Source organism: Papio anubis, chromosome 17 (genome assembly GCF_008728515.1).
Source record: "Papio anubis isolate 15944 chromosome 17, Panubis1.0, whole genome shotgun sequence".
NCBI lineage: Eukaryota > Metazoa > Chordata > Mammalia > Primates > Cercopithecidae > Papio > Papio anubis.
In genome coordinates, this window is record NC_044992.1 from 11,265,165 (window position 1) to 11,287,357 (window position 22,193).

The 22,193-nt window shown below is 41.5% G+C and overlaps 1 protein-coding gene across 1 annotated transcript in view; it reads left to right on the forward strand.

Moving 5' to 3' along the window:
* Positions 1-22,193, forward strand: part of DNAH9 (dynein axonemal heavy chain 9) — a 381,289-nt gene that overhangs the window by 147,728 nt on the left and 211,368 nt on the right. The window contains exons 30-34 of the mRNA XM_003912358.5: positions 3,235-3,373; positions 5,887-6,174; positions 12,101-12,311; positions 18,367-18,494; positions 21,792-21,900. Of these exons, the coding sequence (XP_003912407.4) occupies positions 3,235-3,373; positions 5,887-6,174; positions 12,101-12,311; positions 18,367-18,494; positions 21,792-21,900 (875 nt within the window). The remainder of the gene's footprint in view (positions 1-3,234; positions 3,374-5,886; positions 6,175-12,100; positions 12,312-18,366; positions 18,495-21,791; positions 21,901-22,193) is intronic.

The window sequence follows — 22,193 nt, forward strand, 5'->3', positions numbered from 1 at the left end:
TCATAGTCTCTTATATCATAACTATTTCCTTCTATTAGATATTCTTGATAAATCTCATTTCATGGCTGCAGGTTTTTTTTTATCAAGTGCATAGTTTACAATGTAATTAACTACTCCCGCATGGTTAAATATTAAGACGTTCTAACATTTAAAGTAAATTTATGCATAATGCTGTAATGTACATCTTTGTACATAAATCTTTTTTTCTGTATGCATGATTATTTTCTTTGGCTAGCTTCCCAGAAGTGGAATTACTGTGTTAATGGGTAGAAACATTTTTAAGGCTCTTGATACACATTGCCAAATTGCTTTCTAAAAAGAGTAGTACCAAATTGCACTCCTCGTAGAGATGCATGAGAGCACCTCTTTTACTTCACCCTTGCTACGGGTGGACATTGCCATATTTTAAAACCTTCTTTACTTTGATAAGAAAACACAAATACATTTCTTCACAGGAGCTGGAGGCTGCATTCTTTTTCCAGAAAGGAAAAGTTGGCCCAACAAAGAGAAAACTGAAGAACGCTTTGTGCCTTCTGATTTTCTGGTTACTGAACTTTTACCTAAGGGAGATAGACTGTGGGGAGCTCTGACAAAACTAATTTTTTTTTTTTTTTTGAGACGGAGTCTCGCTCTGTCGCCCAGGCTGGAGTTCAGTGGCCAGATCTCAGCTCACTGCAAGCTCTGCCTCCCGGGTTTACACCATTCTCCTGCCTCAACCTCCCTAGTAGCTGGGACTACAGGTGCCTGCCACCTCGCCAGCTAGTTTTTTGTATTTTTTAGTAGAGACGGAGTTTCACCGCATTAGCCAGGATGGTCTCAATCTCCTGACCTCGTCATCCGCCCGCCTCGGCCTCCCAAAGTGCTGGGATTACAGGCTTGAGCCACCGCGCCTGGCCGACAGAACTATTTTGTCTCATTTTTGGACTGAGAAACATAGTGCTGTCTGTCCAGAGAGGTTGTCAACACTTTATTGGATTTCCAGAGGCGTAGGAGGTCACTGGGCAGCTCCCTGCGTACTTCACTCTCTCAGTCGTGGCAAATTCATGTGTCGCTGGAGTAATGGCAGCTTATCCTTCTTCAGCCAGGTCCCTGTGTTAACCAAGAGCTCTTGGAATGCCAGCAAGCTATCTAAACGGGTGCTACAGAATACTGCATTGTTGGCAATTTTTTTCTACAAAGTATTTATTAAATAAGCGTTGTATTACAAATGATTATAGAAGTAGGTTATCACCCAGATAAGAATTCTTTCTTACCTTTTTTTCTTGCTGAATCGTTTTTGCTGAATGGAATTGTCTTTGCCAGTTCAGGGTGCCATAATAAACATACCGCAGACTAGGTGGCCTAAACAGCAGACATTTATTTCTCACAGTTCTAGAGCCTGAAAGTTCAAGAGCAGGGTGCCAGCATGGTCAGGCTCTGGTGAGGGCTCTCCTCCAGGTTGCAAGCGGCCACCTTCTTGCTGTATCCTCACATGGAGGAAAGAGGATGAGCTAGCTCTCTGGCCTCTTCTTATAAGGGTATTAATCCCATTCATGAGCGCTCCACCCTCATGACCTAATGACCTCCCAAAGACCCCATCTCCAAATACCATCACATTGCATTTTGGGGGCACACAACATTCAGTCCATAACACATACCCATAGAAGGAAATTTGGAAATAAACAAATGTATTTTTCAAAAATAGTAAGTACAAACATCTACTTTTACATTTAATTCTCTCAAAGGCCCTATGAGGTGGATAGTACTAGTTTCTCCAGTGTATAGTGAAAAAACAGATGCATTCAGCAAATTGCTCAGGATAGTAACCCTAGTTACTAGGGTTAGCTAGTGAACCAACTAGTAAGCGGCAGAATGCTAGAGTTTGAAACCAGAGTCCCTGCTCCTCCCCCCGCCCCAGTCCTGTCATCCAGGAACAATCAGTGTAACCGTTTGGCATTTTTTTTCCAATACTGCATCCGTAGCACATTTCTTTTTCAAAATTGGGATCAGACTCTATATAGTTTAGTATCCTACTTTCATTAACTAATGTTTTTTTGTGTCATTATGTAATTTTCCTTTCACACCACTATTTTTCATGGCTGCATAGTATTCTGTTGTACCAATGTATATTTACTCTTATGTGCAAGTTGCAAAATAATTTTGAGAATTTAAGCATTTGGTTGCTCCTTTGAATTTGAATACAATGTAAAATATTTCAAGAAAAAAATGTGCTCGAATGAAATGTTTATGAAAATTTCATATCAGTATAGGGAAAATGCAATTAAAGAAATGTAACAACCTTAGGTTCCTATTACATACCTAACAAATTAATAAAATGTAAGTAATTTTAAAATCAAATGTTTTTAGTGCCAGAGGAAAAAGAAAATCGCAACAAAGCGTTCTAGAAAACCCTTTCTATATTATTGTATATGCCATTCTGTGTCAAGATAGCGTTAATAAATATTGAGCTGGTGCAAATGTAATTGCAGTTTTTGCCATTGAAAGTAATAGCAAAAACCGCAATTATTTTTGCACCAACTTAATACACACTTCAGACCTTATCATTAGAAATTCACATTTGTATTCAAACAAATTTACATTTGTATTCAAACAAGTACAGGATACGCCCTGGGTGTCTAGGCTTACAGGAGACACACATTTTGAGCAGGAAGAATAGGGGAACTCTCAGTTTCTTGAAAGTAATGGCAAAAACCACAATTACTTTTGGACCCACTTAATACATGCTTTAGGCCTCATCATGAGAAATTTACATTTGTATTCAAATAAGTACAGGATAAGCTCTGCGTGTTTAGGATTAGAGAAGACACATATTTTGAGGATGAAGAATAGGGGAACTCTCAGTTTCTTGTAGATACCCAGAGAAATTCAATTCCTTATTCTAAGCCTCGAATCTGTTCTAGACAATTTGCTTTACTAATCCATGCCTTGTGTAAGACACAGTAGCTCCAAGTCTGCCCCTGCCTGCTAACATTATCCGGCCCCTTAGGAAGGCGACTTCATTTCCTTTATCCTTAGCTAACTCATCTCTAAGTTGAAAGTCTTCATGCTAACTGCAGCAACACATAGAATACATTGAAAGTCTTAGATGAAATAATGGCTGAGGTCTTTCCATGAGTTTTTGCACTCGCAGTTGCCTCCATGTGTGATCTCGGCCAATGCCTATTTTCTTGCAGGTCTCCTCTTCAACACTGTTACTTGGGAAACTGACTGGGCCTTCTGTCTTCCTATACTCAGGCCTTGTGCAATGGTGGTTCCAGACTTTGAGTTGATCTGTGAAATCATGCTGGTGGCAGAAGGATTCATTGAAGCCCGGTCATTAGCCAGAAAGTTCATCACTCTTTACCAGTTGTGCAAAGAGCTTCTCTCCAAACAGGTAGGATCTCTAAGGAGGCTACACAACCCAGCACTGTGCAACAGCCCCAGCTCTGGAAACGTTCTGGAACAAATGTATTAGGAAAACATGCTCGAGCTTTCTCATAGAGAGTCACTGTGCCCGTAAGCATATCGAAAGCTCGGAACACTTCTGCAATAAAGATTTATGTTCATTTCTTTAGCTCTGCATTTTTCAAAATTAACCTCAAAACTCCATTTTTTAATAGAATACTTAGCAACACGTCACAGACACCAGTGTCCCATGAGAGACATTACAGTGGTCAATAAAAAACCCCTGGAGGAAATGGTCTGTACCTGAAGGGACATAGATGAGGAGAGTCAGGGAAGAAGGTTAGTTGTTAACCAGCTTTGAGCTTCTCATAGTTGCTTGGCCTTACCTGTAGCTTCCGCCTAAGGCAGGCGGAAATTCACAGAAAAATTGCACCTTAGCAAAACATTACCTGCAAGGTTTCTGCCTTGAACAGAGAATTTCTTTTTGTCAAGGATAGATGACCAAGCTTCCCTGGGCTGTCCCCAGTGAGCTTTGGGAATATCTTGTTTTGATCACCTTTACTGCCATAACACAGGCTGTCTCAGCCCTGTGGAGTCTGTCCAAGATGCAGAAAATCCTGTTTTCCTCATACTTCTTTTCTCATTGTACCCCCTCTCTCGGTTCTTTCCCAACGTTGACTTCCAGGCCAGTGACTCCCTCTTTTAAGGCTTTATCCCAAACCTCTCTTTTGAGCTCTAAACCTGTACATTCAATGGTCTGTACCACAGCTCCCCCGAGTGTTTAAAAAGCTCCTCCAGCTCAGCACTCTAAAGCTGATCTCCATCAGCTCTAAGCCCAAGCTTCCTTCTCCTGTGTTCCCAGCCTCAGTATGCTGACCCCTCATTCACTCATTTGCTAACTCTAGGACCCTGGGAGTTACCCTGGACCATTTTCTCTTCCTTGGCCCTGTATATAATTTTTAATGAACCCTTAATGATTCTATGTTCTGGATATTTCTCAAATAAGTCTCATTTCCTTTCCCTATTCATTGCTACCACTTGAGTTCCAAGCACCCATATCTTTTGTTTAAACTATTGCAACTGCCTTTCTACTAGTTTTTCCACCTCTATTCTAATTCCTCAGATCTGTTCTTTAGCCACTTGCTAGAGTGATGATTTAAAAACGCTCCTCACTTGTCCTAAGATAGAGACCAATGTCCTTATCACTCTCTGCTAAAGACTTCAGGGTGTTCTGTCTCCTCCTACCTCCACAGCAGCGGCTCACAGCTCTCTCCCTGTCGTGTGGTGCTGCATCTCCATTGATCTTTTTTGAGTTCCTTGAAACTGATTGTCTTCTCACCTGAGCTTGTGGACATCCTGTTCTCACTTGCCTTGACTGCACTTCTTTTTCATCTGTGCCTGACTGAATTCCACTCCTTTAAGGTCTTCTTTAATGCCATTTCCTTAGGGTAGTCTGATCCATATCCTGGGTACAGCCACTGCATTCTTAGTCATCATTGTACACTGCATTTTTCTTTGGTAGCATTTTAATTTTTTAATTTTTTAATTTTTTTCTTTGAGACAGAGTCTCCCTCTGTTGCCCAGGGTAGAGTGTAGTGGTGTGATCTCAGCTCGCTGCAACCTCCGTCTCCCATGTTCAAGCAATTCTCCTGCCTCAGCCTCCTGAGTAGCTGGGATTACAGGCACCCACCACCACGCCCAGCTAATTTTTGTATTTTTAGTAGAGACGAGGTTTCACCATATTGGCCAGGCTGGTCTCAAACTCCTGACCTTGTGATCCACCCGCCTCGGCCTCCCAAAGTGCTGGGATTACAGGTATGAGTCACCGCACCCAGCCTCCTTGGTAGCATTTCTCATGGCTCTAATTAAATAGCAATCTGCTACAAGTCAAGTAGAGGAGCTGGGACTTGAACAGAAGTCTGAGTTCAGACTCCATGCTCTGTTCTGCCCACTACAGCTCCTTCCCACTCCATGCTGCCGCCGGAAGCCTGCTATCAGCAGTGTGGTCTGCTCTCCCACAGACCCTACTGGCAGCACCGTGACCAGGGGGTTCATCTTTGACAGAACCCACTTTAAGGAGCTATTCTTGAAACCTCTTTTCCCATAGAATGTGAAGGTCTCCAAGGCAGCGCATGTAAGCTCAGCATCTGCCATCTCTAAGAGTTAACATGGCTCCCTCCTTGACAGCCCTTCCAATTCTACCTGCTGAGTGTGCAAGGAGTAGCCAGATAGGTTTGAAAATGGTTCTGTTTGATCTCTCTGACCCCTACATCATTTGTATGTTCTATGTCTGCCCTGCTGTTGTCACAACTGGAAAAGTAGCTAGCGTTCGACCAGGAACTAGAATTCTGGAATCATAATTTTCTAAGTCATTCCTTCCCATGTCTCTGCCCAAGCTTCAGAGGTGACCTAACGGTGATAGGATATTTATGATTCTGCAGACACTCACCCTAGCACATGGTGTTCTGTCTCTCTGCCACTTTGGTCTAACACTGCCCACAGGATCATTACGACTGGGGCCTGCGGGCCATCAAGTCCGTGCTGGTGGTGGCGGGATCCCTGAAGCGAGGAGACCCTGACCGGCCTGAGGACCAGGTCCTGATGCGCTCCTTGCGGGACTTCAACATCCCCAAGATTGTGACTGATGACATGCCCATCTTCATGGGCCTGATCGGGGACCTCTTTCCCGCCCTGGATGTCCCCCGGAGGAGAGACCCCAACTTCGAGGCTTTGGTTAGGAAGGCAATAGTGGATCTGAAGCTCCAGGCTGAGGACAACTTTGTGCTCAAGGTACACATGGTTTTTCCTCCCAGGATTTCTCTATCTCTTACTTATTGTCCTGGACAATGGGTTATCCTTCATCCGTAATCCAAAGTGTTGTTTTAGATGTACAAATATGTTTTAGATGTAAAAATCCCTAGTTAGTGATAATTCATTTCAACCGCTCTTCACTGGGGACCCATAATGTGGAATGAATGGTAGGGAATACAAGGGAAAGTTGGAGGATCCTTACTTTATAGCCCTTCCATTCTGTTTGGTGTACCTCAGCCTGAATGCCAACTATCTGCTCACTCACCCACAAATGAAAGGACAGAGGCCAAGATCTGGCCACATCTACAGAGCCTCCACTCAATCCTACTATCCTGGGTGGAGACCAGCAAAAGAGAGCACCTGGGACCAGCAGAGGAGAATACACCTCCCAGCCTCCTAGAAAACACAGCACAGCTCCTTATTTAACCTTGAGGCTTACCAGATATTGAAGAAACCCAACAACACGCGAGATAAAGACAAATGGACAGACACAGACAGACAGACACACACACACAACAAAAACAGCCAGTGAAAATAACAAAGAGAACATTTTTAAAGTTCAAATTAGCATCTTTGAAGGAAATTTTAAAAATGATATCTAACAAACAAGAATTAGATGCCGTTGTACAAAATAAAAAGCACTATTGGAGAATTATAAAGACCTGTTTTAAATATAAAATTGTATGATTGATGGCATTCGAAATTCAGTGAGAGGATGGGAAAATAAAGCGAAAGGCAACATCCCAGGATAAAGCTATAAACAGTATTATGTATTATGTGTGTGTGTATGGTAAAATATTCACACATGCACACACACACAGAGACAAAGTGTGAGAGGTGAGATGATGTACAGAGGATCAATTTAGGTTATCCAACATGTTACTAGAAAGAATTCTAGAAAAAGAACAGGAAACTAACTAGAGCTGGAAAGACATGTATCTACATTGGAAAGACAGTACTGAACAGAATGACTTTAAATGAGTCTGTGCAGGGACACACCATAATGCAATTTCAGAGGTCAAGAATCAAGAGAAAACAATAAGTCTCCTAGTTGAGTGAGGAGGTAGTACTAGTGTATTAATACCTGAGACAGGGTAGTTAGGAAAGAGGTTTAATTGACTCACAGTTCTGCATGGCTGCGGAGGCCTCAGGAAACTTACAATCATGGCAGAAGGTGAAGGAGAAGCAAGTCCTTCCTCACAAGGCAGCAGGAAGGAGACAGAAAGAGTGCAGGGGAAATAAAGAGCTGTGGACACCCTTTGTCTTCCTTGCACAGTGCATTTTTCCTTCGTAGCATTTATCACAGCTCTAGTTCAATAACAATCTGCTACAAATCAAGTAGAGGAGCGGGTGCTTGAAATGAAGTCTAAGTTCAGACTCCATGCTCTGTTCTACATGCTACACCTCCTTTCCGCACCATCCTGGTTATAAAACCATCGGATCTCGTGAGAACTCACTCACTAGCACAAGAATAGCATGGGGGAAACTGCCGCCATGATCCAATCACTTCCCACCAGGTCCCTCCCTCGACACATGGGGATTTGAGATGAGATTTGGGTGGGGACATAAAGCCAAACCATATCAACAAGTGATCCAGGAAAGGAATTCAAGAGGAACTCAGAATCTCTTGTCAGCTAAATTGGATACTAGAGAACAAGAAAACCATTCCTTCAAATTTTTTGAGGGAAATGATTTCAAGACTAGAATTCTATATAACCAAATTATCATCCATGATATTCTCAGAATCATAAATGTTACTTCTTATGCACCCTTTTTGAGTAAGTTACTTGAGGACATACTACAGCAAAACAAGAATGAAAAACAAGAAAAATACTGTGAGATTCAAAAAAATCAAGAATCAAGAAAAAAAAAAATCCTGAAATGACAGCCGTTAGCAGGCCTAGAAAGCAATCAATTCAAGTTAGAGCAGGAAGTCAGTAGTCTCCCAGAAAAGAGAACCTTAAGAAAAGTGAACTTATTCAAAGCAAGAATGGAGTAATAAGCTGCAAGTTCTTGTGTGTTTTATTGAACTTCTAAGTTATGGGGACTGTGACGGTTCATTTTATATGTAAATTCGTCTGGGCCACAGAGTGCCCAGATGTTTGGTCAAACATCATTTTGGGTGTGTCTGTAAGGGTGGTATAAAGTTCCAATTAGACAAGATGAATAAGTTCTGGAGATCCATTGTACAGCTTGATGACTATAATCAAAAAGATTATTGCATACTTGAAAATTTCAATGAGAGTAGACCTTAAATGTTCTTAGCACAAGAAAGTGATACGTATGTGAGGTGAGATATATGTTAATTACTTTGATCTAATCATGTCACAATGTATACATATATCAAAACGTATTATACACCATAAATATATACAATTGTTATTTTTCAATTGTACCTTAATAAAGCTAGGGAAAGAAGAGGAAAACAGTGTTTATACATTCTACAACATGACTGAAAACATCTTTCTAAGTCAAAAAAGAACCAGTCACAAAATACCACATATTGTATGATTCTATTTATATAAAACATACAGAACAGACAAGTCTTAGAGGCAGAAAGTAGACCAGAGGTTGCATAGGACAGAGGTGGGGGCGGGGAGTGGGGATTGACTGTTAATGGGTGTGGGGTTTTCTGTTGGGTTTTCTATGTTCTAAGATTCGATAGTAGTGATGGTTCTACAATTATGTGAAGATACTAAAAGTCATTGAGTTGTACACTTTAAAGGGTGAATTTTATGGTACATGAAGTATGTCTCACTAAAGTTGTTGACGTGAAAAAAGAAAAGGTGATGGATCTAGAAAGCAATTTTAAATCTTCCCAGCATCTCTGTTAAATCCCTTGTTTATGCAAAGGAACAAACAAAAGTCTAGGAATATAATACAATCTCCATTCAGGAGCCAGAGTACCATCTCCCCCTCCCTCTCCTCTCCCTCTTCCTCCTCCTTCCTCCCCCTCCCCTTCCTTCCTTCCTTCCATCCTTCCTCCCTCCCTCTTTCTTTTTCTTTTCTTTCTTTCTTTCTTTCTTTCTGTCTTTCTTTTTCTTTCTTTATTTCTTTCTTTGTCTCTCTCTCTCTCTCTTTCTCTCTTTCTTTCTTTCCTTCTTTTTCTTTCTCTCTCTCTTTTCTTTTCTTTCTCTTTCTTCTTTCTTTTCTTTCTGCAATGACCTCAGGTCAATTTCATGCTTAAAACCTCCAAATGCGTCCTATTATACTTAGGATGAAATTCCAGCTACCAATTTCTGCATCTCTTTCTGGCCCCTGCTTGCCTCTTTTGTCTCACCTTGCGCCGCTCTCCCATTTTTGCCCCTGGTCTTTCAGCCCTCTAAGCTTGATGCTGAACTTAAGGTTTTTGCACTCACTGTTGCTGTACCCGGAATGGCTCTTCCTGCTGGCCTTCACATGGCGGACTCTCTTTCACTCATATCTGAGCTTAAGCCTCCTTGGAGGTTCTTCCCAACTCTCTCCTCATTCCTATCTGAGATGATCCTGCATAAAGTCATTGAAGGAAGAGACTCTTTTCTGGGTGCTTTTGGGCCCTGAATCATAGGAACAGCAACGCCCTGGGACAGAGTAAAAAAGACACTGATGCTGTGGACAACAAGACGCAAAGTAATATCTCAGGAAATGATCCTGCCACAACTGACACTGATCTTCTTGCCCCCAAACAGCCATTTTAATCTACTACCTTCACACTGAGCTTAGCACTGCTGCTCTCCTCCTAAATTCCCTGGTCATAGAATTCTAGAATTCTAACACCTGTATCATTTAAATTTCGAAAATATAGGAGTCCTGGCCAGGCGCAGTGGCGCACGCCTGTAATCCTAGCACATTAGGGGGCCAAGGTGGGTGGATCACCTGAGGTCAGGAGTTTGAAACCAGCCTGGCCAACATGGCAAAATCCCGTCTCTATTAAAAAATACAAAAATTAGCTGGGCGCAGTGGCAGGTGCCTGTAATCCTAGCTTACTTGGGAAGCTGAGGCAGGAGAATCACTTGAACCCAGGAGGTGGAGGTTGCAGTGAGCTGAGATTGTGCCATTGCACTCCAGCCTGGGAGACAGAGTGAGACTCCATCTCAAAAAAGAAAAAACAAAATATATATATATATATATATACACACACACACACACACACACACACACACACACAGAGAGAGAGAGAGAGAAGGTCCTTACTTATTTTTTCAAACTATAGAAAAAATAAAACATACAGGAAAAAGCTTATTCTCTCACTGCCCTGTCAACATTTTGGTGCATTTTCTGTTCGGTTCACCTTTCCTCTGCTAAGGATCTTATAGGGCGAAATCTGAACTACAGTAAAGTTCAAATTTTTTTCTCATGATATGTAAGACCTTTCACAATCAGGCCCATCCAGCCTTTCCGGTCATCCTTCACATTTTCGACAAGTATTCGTTCATCATTTGGCACGTGCCAGCTTCTCTGCTAGACTTTGTAAGGAGAGAGAAAAAAGCTCAGTCCTGCCTACCTTCAAGGAGCGGATAATAGAATATGGGGACAAAAAAAAGTAACCACTGCAGTATGTTGGATACTAGGATGTAGGCTAGTATGGGACATCTGTACTAGGCATGGGTCAGACTGAAGGCTTCCTGAGGAACGTGCAAAGGTTTAGACAGAAGACGGCAGGAGAAGTCACTTTTGTTTTTTGTTTGTCTCTGTTTGTTTGTTTGTTTGTTTTTGAGATGGAGTCTCGCTGTTGTCGCCTAGGCTGGAGTGCAATGGCACGACCTCGGCTCACTGCAACCTCTACCTCCCAGGTTCAAGCGATTCTCCTACCTCAGCCTCCCAAATAGCTGGGATTACAGTCGCCCGCCATCATGCCCAGCTAATTTTTTGTATTTTTAGTATTTTTGTATTTTTTAACCATGTTGGCCAGGCTGGTCTTGAACTCCTGAACTCAGGTGATCCACCTGCCTCGGCCTCCCAAAGTTCTGGGATTACAGGGGTGAGCTGCCGCGTCCAGCTGAAAGTCACTCTGAGCAGAAGGAACGGATACAGGAAAGAGCACCATTTAAGAGCTCCAAGTAGTTCTCTGGCTGGACTGTGTGTGTTGCAGGATAAGAGATAAGACTGGAGTCTGATTTGGGCCAGACTGCAAAAAGACCTTGTAAACCAATCTAAGGATTTGTATTTCATCGCCAGAACCATGGAGGCCAATGAAGGGGACAGAGTGAAGGCAGTGGCTGGTCTGATTTTTATTCCAGTAAACGTGCTGCAACAGTGTGGAAAGCTGTGCCTGGAGGCAAACCAGCCCAAGAGTGATGAGACCTTCAGTGCCACCATGGTCCCCACAGGACTTCTGACTCCAGCCTCCCCAAACCATCTGGCCAACCAGTCACATCATACTCTGTCACACTGCAAGCCTTTCTTCGTGCTGTTACCTCTGCCTGGAATTTCCTTCCTCTTCTGGGCAACCTCCTACTCATCCCTGGAGCCCTTGTTCAAATGTCCCCTCCTTTATGAAGCCTTTCTCATTCCCTTTATGTGTACAAAATCAATGGTTCCCTCCTCTCTTGTTTCCACAGCACCTTATAAATACCTCTGAGATAGTACTTATCCTCTTACCTTAGAATAATTTGTCCACATGACTTTCTTCTCCATCACACTCTAAGATCACAGAGGGCAGGAGAATCACATCTGAATTCCCCTCAACTGGCACACTCTGTAGCACTTCATTGGTGACTAATAATTATATACCTGAATGATGAATACAGGAACAAATGAATTGTTTTGCCCCTATATTTCAGACCTCCTCACGTCTTGGTGTAGATAACTCTTCCTCTGTTCACTTCAGGTCTCACTTCACACACCAGCTGGGGTCACAGGAGAGCGGCTGGGATGCAGGTGAGTCGCAGACTGGTCCCTCTGGCTGAATTTCCTGCCTCCCCAGGTGGTCCAGCTGGAGGAGCTCCTGGCTGTGCGGCACTCTGTATTCGTGGTTGGTGGCGCTGGTACCGGCAAGTCACAGGTGCTGAGATCCTTGCACAAGACCTATCAGATCATGAAACGGCGCCCCGTCTGGACTGACCTCAATCCCAAAGCAGTCACAAATGATGAGCTCTTTGGCATCATCAATCCAGCCACGCGAGAATGGAAGGATGGTAAGTGTGGGATTCTCCCAGGAGAAAGTCTCTGCTAGCCTCAGAGCCCCTGTGGCGGGCTTGGATGCAGTTGGGTGAATTGCAGAAGTAAACATTGGACTGATCTGCTTGGGACCGCAGAAGAAGATGAAAAAACCAGTAGAAAAGGAGAAGGGGGAAACTAGTTTTGGCTTGGAGGGGAACTTCCGTTTTTCAGATGTTCTCCCTCCTTGGGGACTTCTTCCAGCTGCCTTTTAGAGAGTGCATTTAAAGAGGAGAAAGCAGGCCGGGCGCGGTGACTCACACCTGTAATCCCAACACTTTGGGAGGCGGAGACGGTGGATCACGAGGTCAGGAGTTCGAGACCAGCCTGGCCAATATGGTGAAACCCCGTCTCTACTAAAAATAAAATAAAAATAAAAATAAATTAACTGGGCGTGGTGGCGCACACCTGTAGTCCCAGCTGCTCAGGTGACTGAGGCAGGAGAATCGCTTGAACCCAGGAGGTGGAGGTTGCAGTGAGCCAAGATCGTGCCACTGCACTCCAGCCTGGGTGACAAAGCAAGACTCTGTCATAAATAAATAAATAAATAAATAAATAAATAAATAAATAAATAGCAATGCAGGCACTCAGCTGTAGTTCACTGACTCTGGAGCACGAGCCGTGGTGTAGGATTAACACTGCCTGGCAGTAGACTTCCAGTATGTGTTGGGTAGGGAAGCCCACGGCTCCTTCCCAAAGAAGTGGTGCAGTCTGGCATCCTACAAAGGGCACTATTCCCCTATTTGGTGTCGCCCCAGCAGTGATGGGGAAGCTGCATGCTACAGAACCTTGTGCCCATGCCAGGACGCTGATGTTTATCCATTCAATCCCAGGAAGGCCCCTAGAGCCATATTCCCTTCTACAGCGATTCAGAGGCCCTCAACCCTGTGTTTGCTGGGTGCTGATCTCAGCCTTACCTTCAAAGAACTAAACATCACCAATAGACATTGTAAAGGGTCGTCTGGCACTGGAAGAGAGCAGAAAAGAAAGTTGAGGGAAAAAAAAAAAGAGGTCCATGAGCTGATAAGGAGGACCTCTTTCTAAAACAGATGTGGCTTCTGGAACGAGGAAATCTCAACTCCTTCCTGACGTTTCAATGTCTGACCACATCTGGGTCAATCTCTCTGGATTTCTCTAATTTAGGAGCTTTCATCTGAGGTCTAGAACACAGGGATTTAACAACCAGAGTCTCATTTTTATTTTGCTGTTAACAAGACTTAGCATCTTCTTATTGATCTTAGTAACTTGCTCTTTTGTGATTTTATTTCCTGTTTTTCTTATCAGTTTTTAAGAGTTTTTTAATATATCAAAGATATTAACCCTTTATCTGTCACATGCATTGCTAATGTTTCCCCAACCTATTCTTTGTCTATAGACACTTTATTTTCCCATGCTCTTTTTAACAAAGGAAATTATGCCTGTCTAGTCTTTTTAGCATCTGGGATTTCTATTAGTTTATAATTCTTCAGCTGTTGATATAGTATCATAAATTTGATCAAAAAAGATTCTTTTTACATTAACATTTTTTATCCATCTGGAATTTATTTTGGGGCTTAGTATGAGGTAGGGTACAGAATCAACTTTATTTCCTTCCAGATGGATAATTGATTGTAACCACACCATTTATTACGTAAACTATGCTTTCCCTCTGAATTTAAATACCAGTTTGTCATTTATTAAATTGCATATGTATATTGAGATCTGATTCTGGGCTTTCTATTCTGTTTGACTCACTGCTTTGTCTAATCCTATACTAATGTCATTTTATTTTAGTTACAGTCGTTTTATAACATATTTTAATACCCAATGAGGTAAGTCCCTCCTCAGTAATCTTTTGTAATTTTATTGTCTTGTCTCAAGCACTTCTTTTTTCATATTAAATATAGGCTCAATAATATAATTCAAAAATTTTAACTCTGAATTCTAGGTAAAATTTTATTAGATTATACATTAAATTTGGGGAAATTGACAAGGAAGATATAATAATCACAAGTCTGTATTCACTAAACAAGTAAATGGAATATAGCCTTTAAAATATGTTTAGGGGGCCGGGCGCGGTGGCTCAAGCCTGTAATCCCAGCACTTTGGGAGGCCGAGACGGGCGGATCACGAGGTCAGGAGATCGAGACCATCCTGGCGAACACGGTGAAACCCCGTCTCTACTAAAAAATACAAAAAACTAGCCGGGCGAGGTGGCGGGCGCCTGTAGTCCCAGCTACTCGGGAGGCTGAGGCAGGAGAATGGCGTGAACCCGGGAGGCGGAGCTTGCAGTGAGCTGAGATCCCGCCACTGCACTCCAGCCTGGGCGACAGAGCGAGACTCCATCTCAAAAAAAAAAAAAAAAATATGTTTAGGGGCCAGGCACAGTAGCTCATTCCTATAATCCTAGTGCTTTGGGAGGCCAAGATTGGAAGATCACTTGAGGCCAGGAATTTGAGACCAGCCTAGGCAACATAGTGAGACCCCACGTATACAAAAAAAAAAAAAAAAAAAAAAAAGAATTTAGGATAACTTCAAAAGAATACAAATTAACAGGTTATTTTAATTTTTTTATGTATTTGTTTTTTATTTTCAAAATTAATTCCAGTAAACAGAAAAATAAGTACATAAAGGAATTGGCAATTATATCACTAAACTCAATATAATACAAAGTTATAGAATGTTTATCCCATAAATAGAAAGTATTCCTTTCTTGGTGGGGTTCATGTAACATTTCCAAAAATTAAAAATGTAATTGGCTACGGAGAAAGCTATAATGAATTCAACAATATCAATTTACAGGTCACATTCTCTGATAACAATGGAATAGAATTAAAAACAAATAGCAAGAAAGTCACCAAAAATGATTTTACTACTTGCAAATCAAGAAATGCTCTCTTGATTCCTGTATCAAAAAGAAAATTTAATTGCAACCTCTCTAGGATGCAATAAAAAAATACTCCATACAAGAAAACCTATGGGCTCCATCTAAAACCTCTAAGGGAAAACCTTTTAAACTCACTTTATTATAAAAGGTGGGCTGGAAGTAAAGGAAGTTAGTATTTGTCATAAGAAATTATTCAAGCTAAACACAAAGAAAATGAAGGAAAAGGAACTGATAAAGATAAAAGCTGAAATTAGTCACCAGGAGGAACACAAAAAGATTATATAAAGATAAATAAAAGAAATAGAAGAACTAGATAAACCCAGCCGGGCGTGGTAGCTCACGCCTGTAATCCCAGCACTTTGGGAGTCCGAGGTGGGCGGATCACGAGGTCAGGAGATGGAGACCATTCTGGCTAACATGGTGCAACCCTGTCTCTACTAAAAAATACAAAAAATTAGCCAGGCATGGTGGCGGGCGCCTGTAGTCCCAGATACTCGGGAGGCTGAGGCAGGAGAATGCCTTGAACCCGGGAGGCGGAGCTTGCAGTGAGCCAAGATCGCGCCACTGCACTCCAGCCTAGACAACAGAGAGAGACTCTGTCTCAAAAAAATAAAAAGAAGAAGTAAAACCTAGGCAAATTATCCAAGTGATAAGGCAGAAAATAAGTTCCATGAAAGATGTGCAATTTTAAGGGCCATAGAGGCTGGAAAGAGACAGTAAAACCATCTGGCCGATCATGAGGTCAGGAAATAGAGACGATCCTGGCTAACATGGTGAAACTCCATCTCCACTAAAAATACAAAAAATTAGCCAGGCGTGGTGGCGGGCGCCTGTAGTCCCAGCTACTCCGGAGGCTGAGGCAGGAGAATGGCGTGAACCTGGGAGGCGGAGCTTGCAGTGAGCCGAGATGGCGCCACTGCACTCCAGCCTGGGCGACAGAGCAAGACTCTGTCAAAAAAAAAAGATTAATAAATGTAAATATTGGTTCGCTGTAAAGACCAATAAGATAAGTCTGTTGTGAGAGTGATTAATGGGAAAAAAGAGTAAATATACATATAATTTGGAATGAACAGACAAGACCAAAGTAGAAGAAAATATTTGATGACACATACTTGAAAAACTAAAATAGATGAACCCCTAGCAAAATATAAATTAATAAAATATCTTCATTAAGAAGTAGAAAAATTGAGTAAACTAGTGTAAAGGAAAAGTTAAAAAAGAGTAGAGCAAAAAATAGATAATTTCGAAATTATGAAGAGATAACTCTCAAATTATTTTACAGAACAAGAATAATATTGATATCAATTTTTATGTGGAGCCAAAAAAACCCAATGTTACTCATTTATATCGACACAAAAATCCTAAATAAAATATCAGTAAGTAGGCCGGGCGCGGTGGCTCAAGCCTGTAATCCCAGCACTTTGGGAGGCCGAGACGGGCGGATCACGAGGTCAGGAGATCGAGACCATCCTGGCTAACACGGTGAAACCCCGTCTCTATTAAGAAATACAAAAAAACTAGCCGGGCGAGGTGGCGGGCGCCTGTAGTCCCAGCTACTCGGGAGGCTGAGGCCGGAGAATGGCGTGAACCCGGGAGGCGGAGCTTGCAGTGAGCTGAGATCCGGCCACTGCACTCCAGCCTGGGTGACAGAGCGAGACTCCGTCTCAAAAAAAAAAAAAAAAAAAAAAAATATATATATATATATATCAGTAAGTAGAATCAAATAGTATCTCAAAAATAATACATTTTGACCAAATAAAATCCATTCCAGGAATGTAGGGATAGAGCAATTATTTTTAACAGTATTAACATAAAACATTGACAAATTAAAGGGGAAAATTATTTGATCACTAAATAGATACTTAAAATACAATTCGTTCCTAATAGAAAATTCTAAGTAAAGTAGGAATAGAAGGAAGCCCCTAAAATATACTAAATGCTCTGTACCTGAAGCTGAAATGAACATAAAGTCATTCTGAATAATGATACCGTAAATTTCCCTGAAAAATAAGGAACAAGTCAGGGATGCTTATTGTCACCATTATTGCTTATTGGGGTTCTAGAAAATGCAATAGGACAAGAAAATGAAATAGATGGAATAAATCGTAGGAAAGAAAAAATAAGAGGAAAGGAGAGAAATTATTGTTTTATTATGCAACTTTATACCTAGAAAATTTATGAGACATTACTGAAAAATTACTAGAATTAATAAGAAAGTTCATTAAAGGCAATTGAACATAAAGTAAATACACAAAATTTGGTAACTTTTCTCAATACTGGTAAGAGTCAACTAAAAATAGAAGTGCAGGAGGAGAAAATTCATTTCACAGTAGCAATAAAAATCATGACATATTTAGGAACACATTTAACCAAAGACATGTATTTTAAAAGCTGTAAAAATGTACTAGGGACATAAAACCATATGTGAATAAATGAACAGACATGCCATACTATTAACTGGGGAAGTTTAATGTCATAAAAATCAATTTTGCCCAAATTAATATATAAATTTCAGGTAATGGCAATTAGAATCAGATGAGCCTCTTTCCAAAGCCTGGGTTTGGCAAGATTTGCCAAGACTGCAATTACAAAGCATGAAAATGCTACCTTAAAAAGTTTAATGTAGTTTCATCATGTCATAGTTACTTGCTGAAATGACTCACTTTGTCACTTGAAAAGCTAGTGCTATGAGGCGTTGTTCTTGTTCTTGTTGATGTTATGAAAAGTTAGACTAAAGCACAGGGAAAATGCACCTTGGGCACTGCCAGGTTTTTGCAAAGCGAGATATAAAACCAGGTCTGCATCTGGGTCAGCATGGTAAAACCGCATCACTACTAAAAATACAAAAAAATTAGCTGGGCATGGTGGCACGTGCCTGTAGTCCCAGCTACTCAGGAGGCTGAGGCAGGAGAATCACTTGAACCCAGGAGGCAGAGGTTGCAGTGAGCTGAAATCACACCACTATACTCCAGCCTGGCAACAGAGCAAGACTCCATCTAAAAAAAAATAAAGTAAAATAAAAAAATAAATGAAACCAGGTCTGATCTGCCTTTGCATGTTCTACGTACGCCTCCTTCTGTGTGTTGTAGCTAAAAGAGGAAAGCTATGTTTAAGTAAAAGAGGATTAATGATGAAATGGAAAATAAGGTATCAGCGGTTCCTTTTAGGATTGTTCTCTTCCATCATGCGGGAGCTTGCCAGCATCACCCATGATGGGCCCAAGTGGATTTTACTGGATGGCGACATAGATCCAATGTGGATTGAGTCCCTGAATACTGTCATGGATGATAACAAGGTATGAAATTGGGGGAGATCCCTAGATCATTTCTAATCATCTGTGAAACCAGTCACCCAGTGTGGCAGGCGTATTTGCAAATCTAGATTCCACATGATGGCTGGCTCAGAATAAGGAACTCCCAGCACCCTGGGAGGCCAAGGTGGGCAGATCACCTGAGGTCAGGAGTTCAAGACCAACCTGGCCAACATGGTGAAACCCCATCTCTACGAAAAATACAAAAAAATAGGGCATTGTGGTAGATGCCTGTAATCCCAGCTACTCAGGAGGCTGAGGCAGGAGAATTACTTGAACCCGGTAGGCAGAGATTGCAGTGAGCCAAGATCACGCCATTGCACTCCAGCCTGGGCAACAAGAGTGAAACTCCATCTCAAAAAACTAACTGGTGACTGTTAAGCTGGTGGCTGTTCCTAAACTTGTTCAGAGAGCATGTCCAGATTACAAGTTTTAAAATGCCTTCAACATTTACAGGATTGTTAGAATAAAAGTATGCTCTCCTGGAGAGACTACTTGATTTTTTTTTAACTTTTAGGTTTGAGGATACATGTGCAGGTTTGTTACATAGGCAAACTCATGTCACAGGGGTTTGTTGTACACATTGTTTCATCACCCAGGTACTAAGTTCAGTACCCAATAGTTACATTTTCTGCACCTCTCCCTCCCCCTACCTTGTGCCCTCAAGGGGGCTCCAGTGTCCTGTCTGTTGTTCGCTTCTTTGTGTTCATGAGTTCTCATCATTTAGCTCCCACTTATAAATGAGAACATGTAGCATTTGGTCTTCTGTTCCTGCATTAGTTTGCTAAGGTAATGGCCTCCTGCTCCATCCATGTTCCCACAAAAAAGAACATGATCTCATTCTTTTTATGGCTGCATAATATTCCATAGTGTGTATGTACCACATTTTCTTTATCTAATCTGTCATTGATGGGCATTTAGGTTGGTTCAATGTCTTTGCCATTGTGAAGAGTGTGGCAATAAACATTTGCGTGCATGTGTCTTTATAGTAGAATGATTTATATTCCTCTGGATATATGTCCAGTAATGAAATAGCTGGGTCGAACAGTAGTTCTGTTTTTAGCTCTTGAGGAGTCACCAAACCGGTTTCCACAATGGTTAAACTAATTTACACTCCCACCAACAGTGTATAAGTGTTCCCTTTTCTCCACAACCTCACCAGCATCTGTTCTTTTTTGATATTTTAGTAATAGCAATTCTGACTGGTGTGAGATGGAATCTCATTGTGGCTTTGATTTGCATTTCTCTCATAATTAGTGATGTTGAGATTTTTTTCATACGCTTTTTGGCCACATGTATGTCTTCTTTAGAGAAGTTTCTGTTCATGTTCTTTGTCCACTTTTTCATAGTGTTGTTTGTTTGTTTGTCATAAGTTTGCTTAAGTTCTTTATAGATGCTGGATATTAGACCTTTGTCAGATGCATGGTTTGCAAATATTTTTTCCCATTCTTTAGGTTGTCTGTTCACTCTGTTGATCATTTCCTTTGCTGTGAAGAAGCTCTTTAGTTTAATTAGATCCCATTTGTCAATTTTGCATTTGTTGCAATGACTTTTGGCATCTTTGTCATTAAATCTTCGCTCCTTCTTATGGCCAAGATGGTATTGCCTAGGTTGTCTTCCAGGGCTTTTATAGTTTTGGATTTACATTTAAGTTTTTAATCCTCTTGAGTTAATCTTTATATATCATGTAAAAAAGGGGGCCAGTTTCAGTCTTCTGCATATGGCTAGCCAGTTATCCCAGCACCGTGTATTAAATAGGCATTCCTTCCCCCATTGCTTGTTTTTGTCAGCTTTGTTGAAGATTAGATGGTCACAGGTGTGCGGCCTTATTTCTGGGCTTTCTATTCTATTCCATTGATCTATGTGTCTGTTTTTGTACCAGTACCACACTGTTTTGGTTACTGTTGCCCTGTAGTGTAGTTTGAAGTCAGGTAACATGATGCCTCCAGCTTTGTAGTTTTTTGGTTTGTTTTTTTTTGTTTTGTTTTGTTTTTGTTTTTTGTTTTGCTTATAATTGCCTTAGTTATTCTGGCTCTTTTTTGGTTCCATATGAATTTTAAAATAGATTTTCTAGTTCTATGAAGAATGTCATTGGTAGTTTAGTAGGAATAGCATTGAATCTATAAATTGCTTTGGGCAGTATGGTCATTTTAATGATTTTGATTCTTCCTATCCATGAACATGGGATATTTTTCCATTTGTTTGTGTAATCTCTGATTTTTTTAAGCAGAGTTCTGTAATTATTTTTGTAGGGATCATTCATGAAGTACTATTATAAAAGGAACAGTATTAATATGAAATGTAAGTTATTTTCTTTTAAGAGTTCCATTGTTCCAGTATGGTCTAGTTCATTCAAATCATTGACATCACTTTAAACTGTTTAAATAACTTTTTTTTGTGATTCAACACACATACACACATATACACACAGGGGTGGTGGTGGAGAGTGTATAGGAAGAAAGAGAGGATTTTTGTAGAAAATTTAGAAAATACTAATTATCACAAAGAAGGAATATATTTGTTCATTTTCACACTACTGATAAAGACATACCGGAAACTGGGTAATTTATAAAGAAAAGGAGGTTTAATGAACTCACAGTTCCACATAAAAGAGGAGGCCTCACAATCATGGCAGAAGGCAAAAGGCACATCTTACATGGCAGCAGACAAGAGAGAATGAGAGCCAAGTGAAAGGGGTTTCCACTTATAAAACCACCAGATCGACTGGGTGACTCATGCCTGTGAGCACTCTGGGGAGCCGAGGTGGGCAGATCACGAGGTCAGGAGATCGAGACCATCCTGGCTAACACAGTGAAATCCCATCTCTACTAAAAATACAAAAAATTAGCCTGGCATGGTGGCGGGCACCTGTAGTTTCAGCTACTCAGGAGGCTGAGGCAGGAGAATGGCGTGAACCGAGGAGGCAGAGCTTGCAGTGAGCCGAGATCATGCCACTGCACTCCAGCCTGGGTGACAGAGTGAGACTCCGTCAAAAAAAAAAAAAAAAATCAGATTTTGTGAGACTCACTCACAACCATGAGAACAGTATAGGGGAAACCACTCCCATGATTCAATTATCTCCCACTGGGTCCCTCCCACAACACATGGGAATTATGGGAGCTACAATTCAAGATGAGATTTGGGTGGGGACATGGTCAAACCATATCAAGGAAATAATTATCCATAATCCCAACCAAACCAATAACAATCAGCCAAATCCCCACAGGCTGGCAAGGCACTTACCTCCTTCCTCACTGGCATGCCCTTCCCTGTTGTTTCCAGGTGCTGACATTGGCCAGCAATGAGAGGATTCCTCTGAACCCCACCATGAAGCTCCTCTTTGAGATCAGCCACCTGCGCACAGCCACTCCAGCAACTGTCTCTAGAGCAGGTACGGCCCAAGAAGGGAAGAACCACAAAGCTACTCCACTTAGGCAGGTGCCTCTCGCTTCACACGTAGTTCTGCTGACTCAGAAGGAATCTCCACATGGGAGCCAGAAGCCTGATGTGCAGTTTTGTGAATTTGGAAATGTTGTGGTAATAAGAAGGGAAAGAGCTTTTGAGCTGCACAATTATCCTCTGCACAGAAGTGTCCAACTTAGGCTACTTTTAGGCCAGTTCTAGCCTCCCCGTCAATGGAGATGACCAAATATCACTGTTTCTCACTAACTCCTGGTGCAGAAT